At 40.1% G+C, this 17990-nt stretch overlaps 1 protein-coding gene across 1 annotated transcript in view; it reads left to right on the top strand.

Moving 5' to 3' along the window:
- LOC149427589 (vacuolar protein sorting-associated protein 35-like) overlaps nt 1-6762 on the top strand; it is a gene marked incomplete at its 3' end in the record, with an annotated part of 79551 nt that extends 72789 nt beyond the window's left edge. Inside the window, exon 13 of the mRNA XM_089667874.1 lies at nt 6640-6762. Coding sequence (XP_089524000.1) covers nt 6640-6762 — 123 coding nt within the window. The remainder of the gene's footprint in view (nt 1-6639) is intronic.
- Nucleotides 6763-17990: the final 11228 nt, after the last annotated feature.

Below are 17990 nucleotides of genomic sequence, written 5' to 3'. Positions count from 1 at the left end.
TTTTTTTTTTTAAAAACCTGATTCTTCGAGATCGTTAATTAAATTTTAAAGTAAATGTAAACTCTACCCCCGAGTTTTTTTAGTTTGCTAAAGCAATGTGTATCACAATTGTCTGGAGTTTTTGTTTTTTTTTTGTTTTTTTTTTTTCCGAATTTTAATTTTTAAAATTAGTTTTTAAAGCTGATCTCTGATTTTTAGTGAACTTTAAATAGTTTGTTAGGACCAAGCTGGTACAAACAAATGATTTACTTCACAGAGATTCTCAGCGCTTTTTTTTTTTTTCTAGGACATGCGATTCAAACACCGCACCAGAAACGTAACGCTGATGTGTTTTTGATGTGTTATTGCTGCATTTTCCATGCATTTCAATGAAGAGGTGCAGTTTTGCTTTTTATTTTGTGTATTAATTTTTTTTCACTGCACCAAAAATGCAGAAATCAGCATTTTAAAAACCGCACCTGACCCCCAACGGACTAGTGGGAAGAGTTCCATAGAAATACACGGTCACATGTTTTTCTTACGCTTTTTTTAATGCAAAAGCGGAAGAAAAACGGACCAATGTGAAAGCAGCCGAACAGATGGAACAGCTGGGAACGCTGTATGAACAGTAAGTATCTTCAGCTCCGTTTGTGTTCTAGCAGTGGGTTAGGAACTTTCTGTTCCACTCCCAGAACAAAATCCGGCCTATCTGTGATTGGCTGAATCTGAGATTGTGACATCATCCATCCGCCTCTCCACTTCAGCCATTCAGAAGAAGCCTTGTATTCATTCATAGACTACAAAGCTCCCTGTGAATGAATGAGCAGCGCTCAGATCGACTCTATTTTGTGCCAGGATGGGACGTTACCTGCCTGCTGCGAGATAACTGCGTACTGTGTATGTCTGAAGGTACAGCGATCAGAGACTCTGCATCTGTTGGCCAAGCAAATGGTTTGTTTGTACCAGCTTGGTCCATACAAACTGTGTAAAGTTCAATGAAGCCGAGAGTTCAGCTTTAACATTTTTATCATTCCTTGTTATATCTGTGTTGGCATTCTGCTGCAGTTTCTTTGTAGCTACTTACAGTGTATACTTTCCTAAAAGCACTCCCACCCCCCCCCCATACCACCCCCAGTCCCAAATAACAAATGGTGTAGGACTGGTTTTTTTTTGGAGGGGGGGGGCTTTTTTTTTGTTTTTTGGGGATTTTTTTTTATTTTTGGGACTGTTTCTGTTTGGGGGACTTTCTTTTTTTTTTGTTTTTGAGGGGGGGTAGACTTTTTTTTTTTTTCTAGGGACTGTGTTTTTTTTTGTGACTGTTGTTTTTTGGGACTTATTTGTCGCCCATTTTTTTCGCCGTTGATCCTATTGTCTTTTCTTATATGCTTTGATGTATTCACTTAACACTTGATGTCCTTTTACCAGTTGGCCACGTTTTTGTTTGTTGTCACTTTTTTATGTCACCTTTTTATATCGCCATTTGACAACATTTTCTCATTTATCCACTGCACACTTGATGATTTTTCTTATTCACTATCTGGCCACGTTTAATATTTTTTTGTCATTTTCTTATGCCACTTTTTTTTTTATCACCATTGACAGTGCTTTTGGTTCTTCTAATATGGTATCTTTATGCTATTTATCCACCGACATTTGATTTTTTTTTTTGCATTCACTTTTTGACCACATTTTTCTCCTTATTGCCACTTGTTTCACTCCTGTGGATATTATTGTGCACACTAGTTACTTGGTGTATGTGATTGTTCACTCATTTTCAGTTTTATGTGATTGTTCACTCATTTTCAGTTTTTTTATGTCATTGTTCACTCATTTTCTGTTTTTGTATGTCGTTCACTAATTTTCTGTTTTTGTATGTCATTGTTCACTCATTTTCTGTTTTTTTATGTCATTGTTCACTCATTTTCTGTTTTTATATGTCATTGTTCACTCATTTTCTGTTTTTTTATGTCATTGTTCACTCATTTTCTGTTTTATGTATGTGATTGTTCACTCATTTTCTGTTTTATGTCATTGTTCACTCATTTTCTGTTTTTTTATGTCGTTCACTCATTTTCTGTTTTTGTATGTCATTTTTCACTCATTTTCTGTTTTTGTATGTGATTGTTCACTCATTTTCTTTTTTATGTCATTGTTCACTCATTTTCTGTTTTTGTATGTCGTTCACTCATTTTCTGTTTTTGTATGTCGTTCACTCATTTTCTGTTTTTGTATGTCATTGTTCACTCATTTTCTGTTTTTTTATGTCATTGTTCACTCATTTTCTGTTTTATATGTCATTGTTCACTCATTTTCTGTTTTATATGTCATTGTTCACTCATTTTCTGTTTTTGTATGTCATTGTTCACTCATTTTCTGTTTTATGTATGTGATTGTTCACTCATTTTCTGTTTTATGTCATTGTTCACTCATTTTCTGTTTTTTTATGTCGTTCACTCATTTTCTGTTTTTGTATGTCATTGTTCACTCATTTTCTGTTTTTGTATGTCATTGTTCACTCATTTTCTGTTTTTGTATGTCATTGTTCACTCATTTTCTGTTTTTTTATGTGATTGTTCACTCATTTTCTGTTTTTTTATGTCATTGTTCACTCATTTTCTGTTTTTGTATGTCGTTCACTAATTTTCTGTTTTTGTATGTCATTGTTCACTCATTTTCTGTTTTTTTATGTCATTGTTCACTCATTTTCTGTTTTTATATGTCATTGTTCACTCATTTTCTGTTTTTTTATGTCATTGTTCACTCATTTTCTGTTTTATGTATGTGATTGTTCACTCATTTTCTGTTTTATGTCATTGTTCACTCATTTTCTGTTTTTTTATGTCGTTCACTCATTTTCTGTTTTTGTATGTCATTGTTCACTCATTTTCTGTTTTTGTATGTCATTGTTCACTCATTTTCTGTTTTTGTATGTCATTTTTCACTCATTTTCTGTTTTTGTATGTGATTGTTCACTCATTTTCTTTTTTATGTCATTGTTCACTCATTTTCTGTTTTTGTATGTCGTTCACTCATTTTCTGTTTTTGTATGTCGTTCACTCATTTTCTGTTTTTGTATGTCATTGTTCACTCATTTTCTGTTTTTTTTATGTCATTGTTCACTCATTTTCTGTTTTATATGTCATTGTTCACTCATTTTCTGTTTTTGTATGTCATTGTTCACTCATTTTCTGTTTTTGTATGTCATTGTTCACTCATTTTCTGTTTTTGTATGTCATTGTTCACTCATTTTCTGTTTTTTTATGTCGTTCACTCATTTTCTGTTTTTGTATGTCATTGTTCACTCATTTTCTGTTTTTGTATGTCATTGTTCACTCATTTTCTGTTTTTGTATGTCATTGTTCACTCATTTTCTGTTTTTTTATGTGATTGTTCACTCATTTTCTGTTTTATGTGATTTTGTTCACTCATTTTCTGTTTTAGGTCATTGTTCACTCATTCATCTATCAGTAGTTTTTTTGATTTATGTGTTATTGTTTTATTGAGGTTTACTCTTTTTTAGGGAAGTAGCGCAGCGCCATCTTTTTTCACACATTGGTTTTACTACTTGATTATAGTTGAGTGTTAGCAGCCACTTCATTTTTGGGTTAGTCCATTTGGCAGCACAGCAGGATTTTTTTTTTTCTTTCAAGCTGTAAATGTGAGTTTTAATTTCAGATCCAGTCTGCATTTTGCGTACATTTGTTATCTTTTGTTCCTGTGTTAATCTCTCGGCAGTTTCATATTTTTCGTACAGAAAATTATATAGTACATGGGTAGCAATTTGATGTGCTCTTGAGCGGCCTGCCATATCTGATATTATTACTGCCCAGATGAGTACTTTTCATGTGCTGGTCGTGATGGAAAAACTGGGGGTACCTCTTTGAAATTTCTGTATTCTGATCTCATATACCATATCAATGCCATTCCCCGGGTTTCAAGACTTTTCTCCATAACTCACCTCTAAGGAAAGCCTACGCGCTTTCGCAATCTGCGGCTATAATTGGCTTTCCCAGGAGCTGCGTCTATTTAGACCTGTCCAATTAGGCCTCACTTTTTAAAAAAAAAAAGCAAAACCTGTAAATTTCTCTGCAGTAAAACCTCTTGGCAGTATCTTGGAATAAGTCATTTGATAAATGTTAATGTGTCTTAGTAACCGCGTTTAGCTGTGCTGTGTACAAGCCGGTATGTTGTAGAACTTGCAGTTCCCTTTCATTCAGATCAGTGTTAAGTCTTGAAAAGGAACTGGGATGCATTACATTAGGCGGTTTAATCCTCTAGCACAGGGGTCTCCACACTTTCCGAACGAAGGGCAGATTTACTGTCCTTGAGACTTTGAGGGGGCCGGACTGTGGCCAGTGTGAGTAGAAAATACCCCGATTGTCAATGGGAATAAACAATGCCTCGTCATTGGTATTAGTGGGAGGAATAGTGATCCATTGTTGGTAGTAGGGGGAAAAAGGGTGCCCCATCATTGGTATCCGGGAAAGGAATAGCGCCCCATCATTGGTATCCGGGAAAGGAATAGCACCCCATCATTGGTGTCAGTGGGAGGAATAGTTTCATAACAATGGTGTCAGTGGGAGGAATAGTGCCCCATCATTGGTGTCAGTGGGAGGAATAGTGCCCCATCATTGGTGTCAGTTCTTGGAATAGTGCCCCATCATTGGTATCAGGGAAAGGAATAGTGCCCCATCGTTGGTGTAAGTGGGAGGAATAGTGCCCCATCATTGGTATCAGTGGGAGGAATAGTGCTCCATCATTGGTATCTGGGAAAGGAATAGCACCCCATCATTGGTGTCAGTGGGAGGAATAGTTTCATAACAATGGTGTCAGTGGGAGGAATAGTGCCCCCATCATTGGTGTCAGTTCTTGGAATAGTGCCCCATCATTGGTATCAGGGAAAGGAATAGTGCCCCATCGTTGGTGGAAGTGGGAGGAATAGTGCCCCATCGTTGGTGGAAGTGGGAGGAATAGTGCCCCATCGTTGGTGTAAGTGGGAGGAATAGTGCCCCATCATTGGTATCAGTGGGAGGAATAGTGCCCCATCATTGGTATCAGTGGGAGGAATAGTGCCCCATCATTGGTATCCGGGAAAGGAATAGCACCCCATCATTGGTGTCAGTGGGAGGAATAGTTTCATAACAATGGTGTCAGTGGGAGGAATAGTGCCCCATCATTGGTGTCAGTTCTTGGAATAGTGCCCCATCATTGGTATCAGGGAAAGGAATAGTGCCCCATCGTTGGTGGAAGTGGGAGGAATAGTGCCCCATCTTTGGTGTCGGTGAGAAGAATAGTTCCATAACATTGGTGTCCGTTGTAGGAATAGTGCCCCACCAATGGTATCCGGGAAAGGAATAGTGCCCCATCATTTGGTGTCAGTGAGAAGAACAGTTCCATAACATTGGTGTCAGTGGGAGGAATATTGTCCTATCATTGGTGTCAGTGGGAGGAATAGTGCCCCATTATTGATGTCAGTGGGAAGAATAGTTCCATAACATTGGTCTCAGTGGTATAAATAGTGCTCTATCATTGGTATAAGTGGGAGGAATATTGCCCCATCATTGGTGTCAGTGAGAGGAATTGTTCCATAACATTGGTATCAGTAGGAAGAATAGTGCCCCATCATTGGTGTCAGTGGTAGGAATAGTGCCCCATCATTGATGTCAGTGGGAGGAATAGTGCCCCATCATTGGTGTCAGTGAGAGGAATTGTTCCATAACATTGGTGTCAGTGGGAGGAATAGTGCCCTATCATTGGTGTCAGTGGTAGGAATAGTGCCCCATCATTGATGTCAGTGGGAGGAATAGTGTCCCATCATTGGTGTCAGTGAGAGGAATTGTTCCATAACATTGGTGACAGTAGGAAGAATAGTTCCATAACATTGGTGTCAGTGGTAGGAATAGTGCCCCATCATTGGTGTCAGTGGGAGGAATAGTGCCCCATCATTGGTGTCAGTGGGAGGAATAGTGCCCCATCATTGGTGTCAGTGGGAGGAATAGTGCCCCATCATTGGTATCAGTGGGAGGAATAGTGCCCCATCATTGGTGTCAGTGGGAGGAATAGTGCCCCATCATTGGTGTCAGTGGGAGGAATAGTGTCCCATCATTGGTATCAGTGGGAGGAATAGTGTCCCATCATTGGTGTCAGTGGGAGGAATAGTGCCCCATCATTGGTGTCAGTGGTAGGAATAGTGCCTTGCATCAGTGGGTGGAATAGTGCCCCAAGGACCTGGTAAAGGCAAGCAAAGGGCCACATCTGGCCCCCGGGCCACAGTTTTGAGACCACTGCTCTAGCACCACTGTGATGTGCTATCCATGTTATTGCCCTAATCTTGCATTGCGTTCCTGCCTGGAGCCAAAGAAAAGAAACGGGACAGAAGCCCATAGCAACCAATCACGGCTTTCATTCTCTGCACAGAAATGCAGCTGTAGCCTGGCTCTAGTAGGTAGCACACCTTCATTGCCTCATTGGTAAAATTCGGATGTGTCCTCTCTTTATAGAACATGCATACCTTCATTAAATTTGTATTTCTATGACCGTCCCTGACAGTCTAAGCCCAGTTCCTCGGTACAACGAATTACTGAATTGTCAAGGATTGCAGCAGATGCTTGCTGTCTTATTATGCCAGCTTTCTTAATATTTGTATGGTTTTTTTTTTAGATCCTGAATACTGCTCGGAAGCACTTTGGTGCTGGCGGGAACCAGCGAATACGCTACACGTTACCCCCTTTAGTGTTTGCAGCCTATCAGCTCGCTTTCCGATACAAAGAAAATTCCAAAGTGGTGAGTAAATGGTTTGTGACTTCTTTTGGAAACTTTATTGGTTACAAGTTAAGCTTGTTTGTTTTTAACTTTTTACCTGTTGTCGCCTGTGTAATGTAGCAGATGCAGTGGCAAAAGGGTGGGCTTTAGTGCCCGCATGCCACACATGTGCTTTACTGGGCGACTGATGTTTTTGTGCCAAGAGTGCACTGCTCTTGGCACCCACTAGTGATCTGTAGCCGGTGGGACTGGCTCTTGAGCATGTGATCACTGGGACATCCAGTCACATTGGTCACATGATCGTTGATTTTTCCTTCCTCCCTGGTACAGACCCAATTAACCCCCCTGGCGGTATTCCCGAGTGTAGCTCGGGGTAAAGTTTTAGCACCACAAGCGGTAACCCCCCCGAGCTACACTCTGGAATAAGTGTGGCGCTTAATGAATAAAATAATAAAATAAATATTCAGATGATCTGAAAAGCACAGTAAGGTATGGGACACAAACTATGATAAATAACGCAGAAAAAAAGGTGACTAATACATCAAGTGAAAAAACATAACAATGTCCAGACAAAATGTCGCAGGATCCTGTGTGTAAAAAGCTGGATATATCAGGATCAAATGGTAGAATTGCGCACTCACCGGACGCGCTAAGGATATGCGCATATGACAAACAGACCACCGGAAATCCCTCATCTAGTGGGGAGAGTAGATATCCATCTGGGCACAGATAATCCTGATGCTCCCTCTAATTGGTGTGTGGTAAGCAGTTTCCAGATCCAGGAGTCCACTCAGGGCTGATTAAACCTTTCCTTATAGGTATGGAACTCCCTCCGGTGGCAATAGTAGGCAATAGGGTATCCTGGAATTAGCTCCAAAAGGAGCCAAAAAAGTGCCTCATAGTGTAGTATTGTTTTAAAAACGAAAAATTTATTGTGTATATACAGCATAAAAACAGGGTGGAAACACTCAGGGAATAAAAGAGTGACTGACCCCAAAAGTAAGATGGCCGCCGGGCCTCCTCGTGGCTCCGGGCGGCTAAGACGTCACGCTCTGTTGGCTCCTCCTAAGGCCTTTCGTGCCAGTGCACATCATCAGAGGGGAGGCCAACAGTAGCATGACAGACCTCAAACCCCTATATAGCATTATGCGGCAGTCGCGCGTGCGCATACCGGCGCCGCCATTTTTCCAAAGACCACGAAAAAGTGCGCATGCGCGACTCCGCGGGCGCCATTTTGTCATAGGTCTCGATTCGTAAGGCATCAATCTCACCTCTGGCTAATAACATAACCACGGCGTGTTGGAAAATCATTATATTGGGCTCGGTAATTTGGACATACTCAGGAATAATACATGGGATACAATATCTTCCATATATTAATATTATTAACGCCACGCGGAAGTGCGCATGCGCGATTTTTCGGGCGCCATTTTACCAAAGATCAAGTACACAAATAATTGCACATAATCATTGGATTCAGCAGCCTAACTAAAAATACGGACAGTGGTGCTGAATTTGATCAACAATAGCATCCTAATGTGTGTCATATTTCATTATAATAACCATGTAACAGTATACAGATATAAAAATGTAAAGATATAAAATATATCACAAACTGTCATTCATATTATAAAATTCTCGACAGTATTTACAAATAAACAGGTAAGTAACCAGTATATGATATATAATGTCCATACACATATCAATAGGTCTATGATCATATCTAACACTGAGAGACCACCAAATATGGTTGTGATGGATCGATTTGTAATGACAATAGTCTTATTGTCATTGTCAAATAAAATTAAAATTAAAAATAGGGGGGATTTAGAAGAGCAAACCTAGACCAAGAAAATATCTACCCAGGCCAAAAAATATTAATAATATTAACTATTAGCAATAAAGCAATTTACGTCGATTTCAATATTAAGCCCCAATGGGTGTAAGGTACCAAGTTCGTATACCCATCTTGTCTCCGCCTGGGACACCACACGTGTTTTATTCCCGCCTCTCCAGTGGGGAGTGACAACATCAATAGCGGTAAATTTGAGGGAAGTGGGATCCATATTATGATGTATCCTGTAATGGTTTGAAAGGGAATGTTCCCTATATCCCTTTCTGATGTTTGCCACGTGTTCTCTCAAGCGGTCCCTTAACCGTCTTGTGGTGCGTCCCACATACTGCTTTAGACAGGGGCATTGCAGTAAATAGACTACATATTTACTGTAACAGGAAATAAAATTGTTGATAGTGTATGTCTTGCCTGTTGTATGTGACACAAACTCAGTAGTCCTGCGTTTCCTAGTGCTATCGCATCTGCAAATCACACATCTATTGCATGGGCTGAACCCTTTCATGTCAGAAAAAAGAGAGATGCGGGCTGGGGGATCAGTTACATTAGGTGCTAAATTATGCCTAATAGATGTAGCCTTCCTGAACATAATCTCAGGCCGTTCAGGTAAGATGTTACTCAGGACTGGGTCAGTAAGTAAAATATCCCAGTTTCTCTTAATCAGTCCACTGATGGCTCTATGTTGTATGTTATAGGTGGTGACAAATGGACAAATTTTAGTTTGAATCGGTCTGCGAGTATCCTGCAGCATAGTGTCCCTATCAGAGTCTGCAACAGACCGTATTGTTTCCATCAGAGTACTGCTACTATATCCCTTTTCCATAAATCTTTCTTTCAAGATCAAAGCCTGGGAATAGTACGTATCCAAGCTGGTGCAATTACGTCTTATCCTAGTGAATTGACCTCGTGGGATGTTCGCTAACCAGGAAGGATGGTGACAGCTGTGTGTAGGGATGTAGCTATTACGGTCCGTGGACTTAAAAAAAGATTCCGTACATATCTTGCCTTCTAAATTAAAAAGTGTAAGATCAAGAAAATTTATTTGCAGTTTACTATACACATATGTTAGACTTATGTTATGTGTATTATTATTTAATGTTCCAAAAAAATTCACAAGTGATTCCTCACTGCCATTCCATAGGAGGAGGACATCATCAATATATCGCCCATAGAGTGCCAATTCAGGCCAATCTCTGGCGTAGATGATGTCCTCCTCCCATCTCGCCATAAAAAGATTAGCGAGACTGGGGGCAAACTTGGCCCCCATAGCTACACCCTTGATTTGCAAATAATAGGTTTTGTTAAACCAAAAGTAATTATTGGTCATTGCGAAATCAAGTAATTTGAGAATGAACTCTTTCTGTATAATCGGCAGATTACTGTAGTGTGATAAATAGTAATCGACTGCTTCCATTCCATCACAGTGTTTTATGTTAGTATATAATGAAGCAACATCTGCCGTCACAAGGAATGTGTCTGTTGATATTGTAATATCTTTAGTTAGATTGAGTACCTGTTTGGTGTCTTTGATGTAAGCAGGTGTTTGTACTACCAGTGGTTGCAGGAAATGATCGATATATTCACCCACCTTCGAACATAGGGATCCAATACCACTTATTATTGGGCGTCCCGGAGGTTTGGTGGGATTTTTGTGGATTTTTGGAAGTATATATAGAATGGGCAATTTCGGTGCAATTGGAATAAGAAATGCTTTCTCCTTTTTATTTAGAATCCCACATTCATGGCCATAGTTGACAATATTCTTCAATATGCGTTTATAGCCAGGGAGTGGGTCACCAAGTAGTGGGGAGTATGTAGTATGGTCACTCAAAATGTTCACAACTTCTAAGATGTAATCTGACTTATTCAGGACTACGACCCCTCCCCCTTTATCAGCAGGTCTAATAACTAAGTCCTTCTTTTCGAGTAGTGATCTCATGGCTTTAATATCTCCTGTCCTATTGTGTGATTGTTTGACAGTTAACTGTCCCAATTCTTTCAGAACCTTATCTCTGAAAATATTAACGTAGGAGTGGGTCTGTGGAGGAGGGTTGTATGTAGAGGCATTCCGTAAATTGGAATGCACATAAGGGTCTACCTGCGTATTGCTAGTGACTGGTTTATTAGCAAAAAATCTTTTTAGTGATAATTGCCTTGTGAATTTGTGTATATCCATATACACCTTAAACTTATCAAGTTTATTGGCAGGAGCATATTTCAGACCCTTGTCTAACAATCGTAATTCGTCGTCATTAAGGTCAGTATTACTCAGGTTAAATAACCCTTTACCGACTAAATCCTCCTTTTTTTGCTTATGTCCGTGTATTCTTCTCCCTCCACGTCTACCTCTTCTGAATCCTTCCTTTTTCTTACTTTGCCCTCCCCTAAAAAAAGAATTGGGACAGTTAACTGTCAAACAATCACACAATAGGACAGGAGATATTAAAGCCATGAGATCACTACTCGAAAAGAAGGACTTAGTTATTAGACCTGCTGATAAAGGGGGAGGGGTCGTAGTCCTGAATAAGTCAGATTACATCTTAGAAGTTGTGAACATTTTGAGTGACCATACTACATACTCCCCACTACTTGGTGACCCACTCCCTGGCTATAAACGCATATTGAAGAATATTGTCAACTATGGCCATGAATGTGGGATTCTAAATAAAAAGGAGAAAGCATTTCTTATTCCAATTGCACCGAAATTGCCCATTCTATATATACTTCCAAAAATCCACAAAAATCCCACCAAACCTCCGGGACGCCCAATAATAAGTGGTATTGGATCCCTATGTTCGAAGGTGGGTGAATATATCGATCATTTCCTGCAACCACTGGTAGTACAAACACCTGCTTACATCAAAGACACCAAACAGGTACTCAATCTAACTAAAGATATTACAATATCAACAGACACATTCCTTGTGACGGCAGATGTTGCTTCATTATATACTAACATAAAACACTGTGATGGAATGGAAGCAGTCGATTACTATTTATCACACTACAGTAATCTGCCGATTATACAGAAAGAGTTCATTCTCAAATTACTTGATTTCGCAATGACCAATAATTACTTTTGGTTTAACAAAACCTATTATTTGCAAATCAAGGGTGTAGCTATGGGGGCCAAGTTTGCCCCCAGTCTCGCTAATCTTTTTATGGCGAGATGGGAGGAGGACATCATCTACGCCAGAGATTGGCCTGAATTGGCACTCTATGGGCGATATATTGATGATGTCCTCCTCCTATGGAATGGCAGTGAGGAATCACTTGTGAATTTTTTTGGAACATTAAATAATAATACACATAACATAAGTCTAACATATGTGTATAGTAAACTGCAAATAAATTTTCTTGATCTTACACTTTTTAATTTAGAAGGCAAGATATGTACGGAATCTTTTTTTAAGTCCACGGACCGTAATAGCTACATCCCTACACACAGCTGTCACCATCCTTCCTGGTTAGCGAACATCCCACGAGGTCAATTCACTAGGATAAGACGTAATTGCACCAGCTTGGATACGTACTATTCCCAGGCTTTGATCTTGAAAGAAAGATTTATGGAAAAGGGATATAGTAGCAGTACTCTGATGGAAACAATACGGTCTGTTGCAGACTCTGATAGGGACACTATGCTGCAGGATACTCGCAGACCGATTCAAACTAAAATTTGTCCATTTGTCACCACCTATAACATACAACATAGAGCCATCAGTGGACTGATTAAGAGAAACTGGGATATTTTACTTACTGACCCAGTCCTGAGTAACATCTTACCTGAACGGCCTGAGATTATGTTCAGGAAGGCTACATCTATTAGGCATAATTTAGCACCTAATGTAACTGATCCCCCAGCCCGCATCTCTCTTTTTTCTGACATGAAAGGGTTCAGCCCATGCAATAGATGTGTGATTTGCAGATGCGATAGCACTAGGAAACGCAGGACTACTGAGTTTGTGTCACATACAACAGGCAAGACATACACTATCAACAATTTTATTTCCTGTTACAGTAAATATGTAGTCTATTTACTGCAATGCCCCTGTCTAAAGCAGTATGTGGGACGCACCACAAGACGGTTAAGGGACCGCTTGAGAGAACACGTGGCAAACATCAGAAAGGGATATAGGGAACATTCCCTTTCAAACCATTACAGGATACATCATAATATGGATCCCACTTCCCTCAAATTTACCGCTATTGATGTTGTCACTCCCCACTGGAGAGGCGGGAATAAAACACGTGTGGTGTCCCAGGCGGAGACAAGATGGGTATACGAACTTGGTACCTTACACCCATTGGGGCTTAATATTGAAATCGACGTAAATTGCTTTATTGCTAATAGTTAATATTATTAATATTTTTTGGCCTGGGTAGATATTTTCTTGGTCTAGGTTTGCTCTTCTAAATCCCCCCTATTTTTAATTTTTAATTTTAATTTTATTTGACAATGACAATAAGACTATTGTCATTACAAATCGATCCATCACAACCATATTTGGTGGTCTCTCAGTGTTAGATATGATCATAGACCTATTGATATGTGTATGGACATTATATATCATATACTGGTTACTTACCTGTTTATTTGTAAATACTGTCGAGAATTTTATAATATGAATGACAGTTTGTGATATATTTTATATCTTTACATTTTTATATCTGTATACTGTTACATGGTTATTATAATGAAATATGACACACATTAGGATGCTATTGTTGATCAAATTCAGCACCACTGTCCGTATTTTTAGTTGGGCTGCTGAATCCAATGATTATGTGCAATTATTTGTGTACTTGATCTTTGGTAAAATGGCGCCCGAAAAATCGCGCATGCGCACTTCCGCGTGGCGTTAATAATATTAATATATGGAAGATATTGTATCCCATGTATTATTCCTGAGTATGTCCAAATTACCGAGCCCAATATAATGATTTTCCAACACGCCGTGGTTATGTTATTAGCCAGAGGTGAGATTGATGCCTTACGAATCGAGACCTATGACAAAATGGCGCCCGCGGAGTCGCGCATGCGCACTTTTTCGTGGTCTTTGGAAAAATGGCGGCGCCGGTATGCGCACGCGCGACTGCCGCATAATGCTATATAGGGGTTTGAGGTCTGTCATGCTACTGTTGGCCTTCCCTCTGATGATGTGCACTGGCACTAAAGGCCTTAGGAGGAGCCAACAGAGCGTGACGTCTTAGCCGCCCGGAGCCACGAGGAGGCCCGGCGGCCATCTTACTTTTGGGTCAGTCACTCTTTTATTCCCTGAGTGTTTCCACCCTGTTTTTATGCTGTATATACACAATAAATTTTTCGTTTTTAAAACAATACTACACTATGAGGCACTTTTTTGGCTCCTTTTGGAGCTAATTCCAGGATACCCTATTGCCTACTATTGCCACCGGAGGGAGTTCCATACCTATAAGGAAAGGTTTAATCAGCCCTGAGTGGACTCCTGGATCTGGAAACTGCTTACCACACACCAATTAGAGGGAGCATCAGGATTATCTGTGCCCAGATGGATATCTACTCTCCCCACTAGATGAGGGATTTCCGGTGGTCTGTTTGTCATATGCGCATATCCTTAGCGCGTCCGGTGAGTGCGCAATTCTACCATTTGATCCTGATATATCCAGCTTTTTACACACAGGATCCTGCGACATTTTGTCTGGACATTGTTATGTTTTTTCACTTGATGTATTAGTCACCTTTTTTTCTGCGTTATTTATCATAGTTTGTGTCCCATACCTTACTGTGCTTTTCAGATCATCTGAATATTTATTTTATTATTTTATTCATTAAGCGCCACACTTTATTTATGTATATTTTCTGAAGGTTTGCTGAGATTACCTTATGTGCTTTGGCTGCTGATTGGAGAGCGCTCACTTTTTTTCTTTTTTCCATTTTTTACACTCTGGAATACACTGCAGCGTTGCTCCGGGATCTCTTTTGCACTTACCTTGTCCTGCGCTCCCGCGATGTCCCTCCTGCAGTGTCCCCAGCAATGTCCTCCGGCCGATGCCGGCATCTGTCTTCCGGGTTCCATTCCCTGCGACGTCGGGACGTACGGGGGACGGAACTGGCGGGAAATTTTAAAAATGTCAAAAAGTGACATTGACTAAATTCACTAAAATCACATAGTATAACATTCCTGTATCAAACCATTTCACATACATTTTGTCCCGAGTGCTTTGTCCGGCGCCCTGCCTGCATTTTTACTGTTCTTTCTGCCTGGAAACTGAGAAACGTCCATGGCGTCCAAAAAGCGTCCCTTTAGGTCAGACGTGGTTTTAGACCGACTAGAGAACAGCGATAGTAAATCAGAACCACTTGCAGAATTGAGTGATAATGATTCGTGGGGGAAATTCCTCATCAGACACTGAAAACGATTCTGCGACTTTGCTCAGCGATGTGCGAACTTGGCGCTCTATTTCACATTTCAGTGTTTTTGGTTTGATTATATTATTGAATTACATTTATTATTATATTATTTTTTATGATTATTTATTATATTATAATTTATGATTTTGTGTTTCAAATTTTATCATCCCCGGGATGTTTACTAGACTCTTGTTCGGACAGATTTCAGGGAGTTATTCCTAAAAATTACAGGCCTACAATAAAAAAAAATACATATTTCCATGCAAAAAAATGTACCGCTTTGAGCACAGAAATATGGACATAATCAGACCACTAGGGAGGCTACAGGGGTGCCAGGGCTGATGAGAAGGGGTTATAATAATTTGTACCTGTCTTTCAGTATGTGTACGCAATCTTTGCTTTGCAAAACGAAATGTCATACATGACAAAGGATATTCAGAGCAGTATGGTCTATCTGCACAGATGAAACAAAGAAATTGCCCATTTTCAAGCTTGCTTTTGCCTGTTTGTACCTTTTTTGACAGAAATGTCCTAAAAAATGTTTTTCCAAAAGGAAATTAAAAAAAAAAAAATCTGCTGTAACTTTTCAAAAAGCATTAGCTGGAGTCGGACTCTGAAGATTCATTCATTCATGTGTATTTTAAAGCTGAACTTTAGGTATGTTTTTTATTGCATATTTGCATTGATCCAGCTTGGCTCAATGTAAGTATGCATATCACCTACCTGAGGGGCCACAGGGGAACCTGGACAATCTCCACAGTAGTTGATGCTAATACAGTGAAAGCCAAGATCTTCCAGGTCCTGTGCCTAGCAGGTTTCCCACTGCACACTGACCCCAGTGGAGGGGGGGGGGTGGTTTGTCAAGCACTGCTGCCATTTACAGAGTGCCCTGCATTTTTTTCAGTAAACATAAGATGTTCTCTTATTGAACAAGGTGGTGAGGAGGGCAGCGACCACACCATCTCCACCTTGTCCAATCAGAAAATGCCTTGTAGACGGTGACAAAAAAAAAGGCATTCTGTGACTGGTGGCAGTGCCAAGCAAGTGACACCATTGTCATTATGCAGAGGAAAAGTTGCTTGGCACAGGACACAGAGGATTGTGGCTATGACTGTAGCAGCACTGACTACTACGTTGATTATACCTGAGGGGCCGATGAGGAAGTGGACAGAGTTTACTTAGACTGGGCCAAGCTGGACCAATATAAGTAATGTGTGTGTGTGTGTGTGTGTGTGTGTGTATGTATATGTATGTGTGTGTGTATGTATGTATGTATGTATATGTGTGTGTATATATGTATGTGTGTGTGTGTGTGTATATATGTATGTGTGTGTGTGTGTGTGTGTGTGTGTGTGTGTGTGTGTATATATATATATGTATGTGTGTGTGTGTGTGTGTATATATATATATGTATGTGTGTGTGTGTGTGTGTATATATATATATGTATGTGTGTATACAGGGCTTTCTTTCTGCCGGAACGCGGCGGTACTGCGTTCCGCCACCTTTTTCTTCTTGTCCCCGCTCACCGACTGCCTCTGCAGAGCTGACAAGCTATGCAGAGCAGCGAAAGTGACAGGTGCCGGACGCGGCTTGTTTATGTCATGCTTGCGCGTGCCCGGCACCTGTCACTGCCGCTGCTCACAGCCGGTGAGCGGGGACATGCACGCTTCACCCCCCCCCCTCTACCGCCAGCGTGTAAACATCGGGGGCGCGCGGCCACCCCCATAGGAAAGGTGTATCTTAGTACACCCGGCGGTGCGCGCTGACGTCATCACGCCCTCTGCTCGTCGATCCTACCATAGCGCGGATCGTCAGCATCAGGTAAGGAGCGGCGATACAATTTTTCTCGCTTTTCTTGCTAATGTGGGGGGGGGGGGCAGTGTTACTCGCTATTCTTACTAATGTGGGGGGGGGGGCGGTGTTAATTCCATACATTTACTTTTATAGCCCCTCCCAAATTTTACTTGCATTCCTGTTCTCTAAAGGGGTGGTCCTAGGGTTTGATGGGGGCGTGGCCAGGTTTGGGTGGGGGAGTTCCACCACCTTTCCTCTGAGAAAAAAAGCCCTGTGTGTATATATATATATATATATGTATGTGTGTATATATATATATATATGTATGTGTGTATGTATGTATGTGTGTATATATATATATATGTATGTGTGTATATATGTGTGTATGTATGTATGTGTGTATATATGTATGTATATATATATATATGTATGTATATATATATGTATGTATATATGTATATATGTATGTATGTATATATATATATATATATCATTTTTTTAAATTTTTTTTATTTTTTTTTGCAGGATTAAAAAAGAAATATTTAGTATTGTGTGTGTATATATGTGTGTATATATGTGTGTGTGTATGTATGTATGTGTGTGTGTGTATATATATATAATATTAAAGATTCTATCTGGAGTCCAGCTTTAATATATGTTATTTACCTGTAAAAGCCTCCATTTTATTACCATCCAAAAGCCCAAAAAAGGGTAAAAGAGCTGGGCCAGCACAGACCGTAATTAGATACTCCCAGAAAAGGTGAGGGCTGGGACGTTTATTGAAGGAGGGGGCAGTGCTAAAGAATTGACTCTTCCTGGAGTAGTCAAATTTTCCAGCACGTTTAAAGGCACACACCAAGTGAGTGCAAATCATTTATGGAAAAGAAAAACCCAATGTGAATAAGCATTTAGAATACTTTATTATTTTTCTTTACCTTACCTGCAATTTTTGTTTTACTATCTAATCTTTAGAAAACTACATGGCCTTCTAAGACTACCCTGTCCGCAGGGTGACATGATTTAAAGTGTGTGTTTCCTTTAATGTAAACCCTTACATATACTCTGTGAAGTGACTGGTCTCAGGTGATACACAGAGATGAAACAAATCCTCCTACATAAGGTGTACCTGTTTATCTGTAAAACTTCCTTTTTCTACATCCATTTGAAGTGCAGAATTTTTAAAGCTTGCCTGAGCTTCCAGGGAACTGGGG

Source organism: Staurois parvus, unplaced genomic scaffold, assembly GCF_062004578.1.
Source record: "Staurois parvus isolate SC_StPar_1 unplaced genomic scaffold, SC_StPar_1.0 ptg003638l, whole genome shotgun sequence".
NCBI classification, from domain to species: domain Eukaryota; kingdom Metazoa; phylum Chordata; class Amphibia; order Anura; family Ranidae; genus Staurois; species Staurois parvus.
This window is presented reverse-complemented; position numbering and strand designations above follow the sequence as displayed.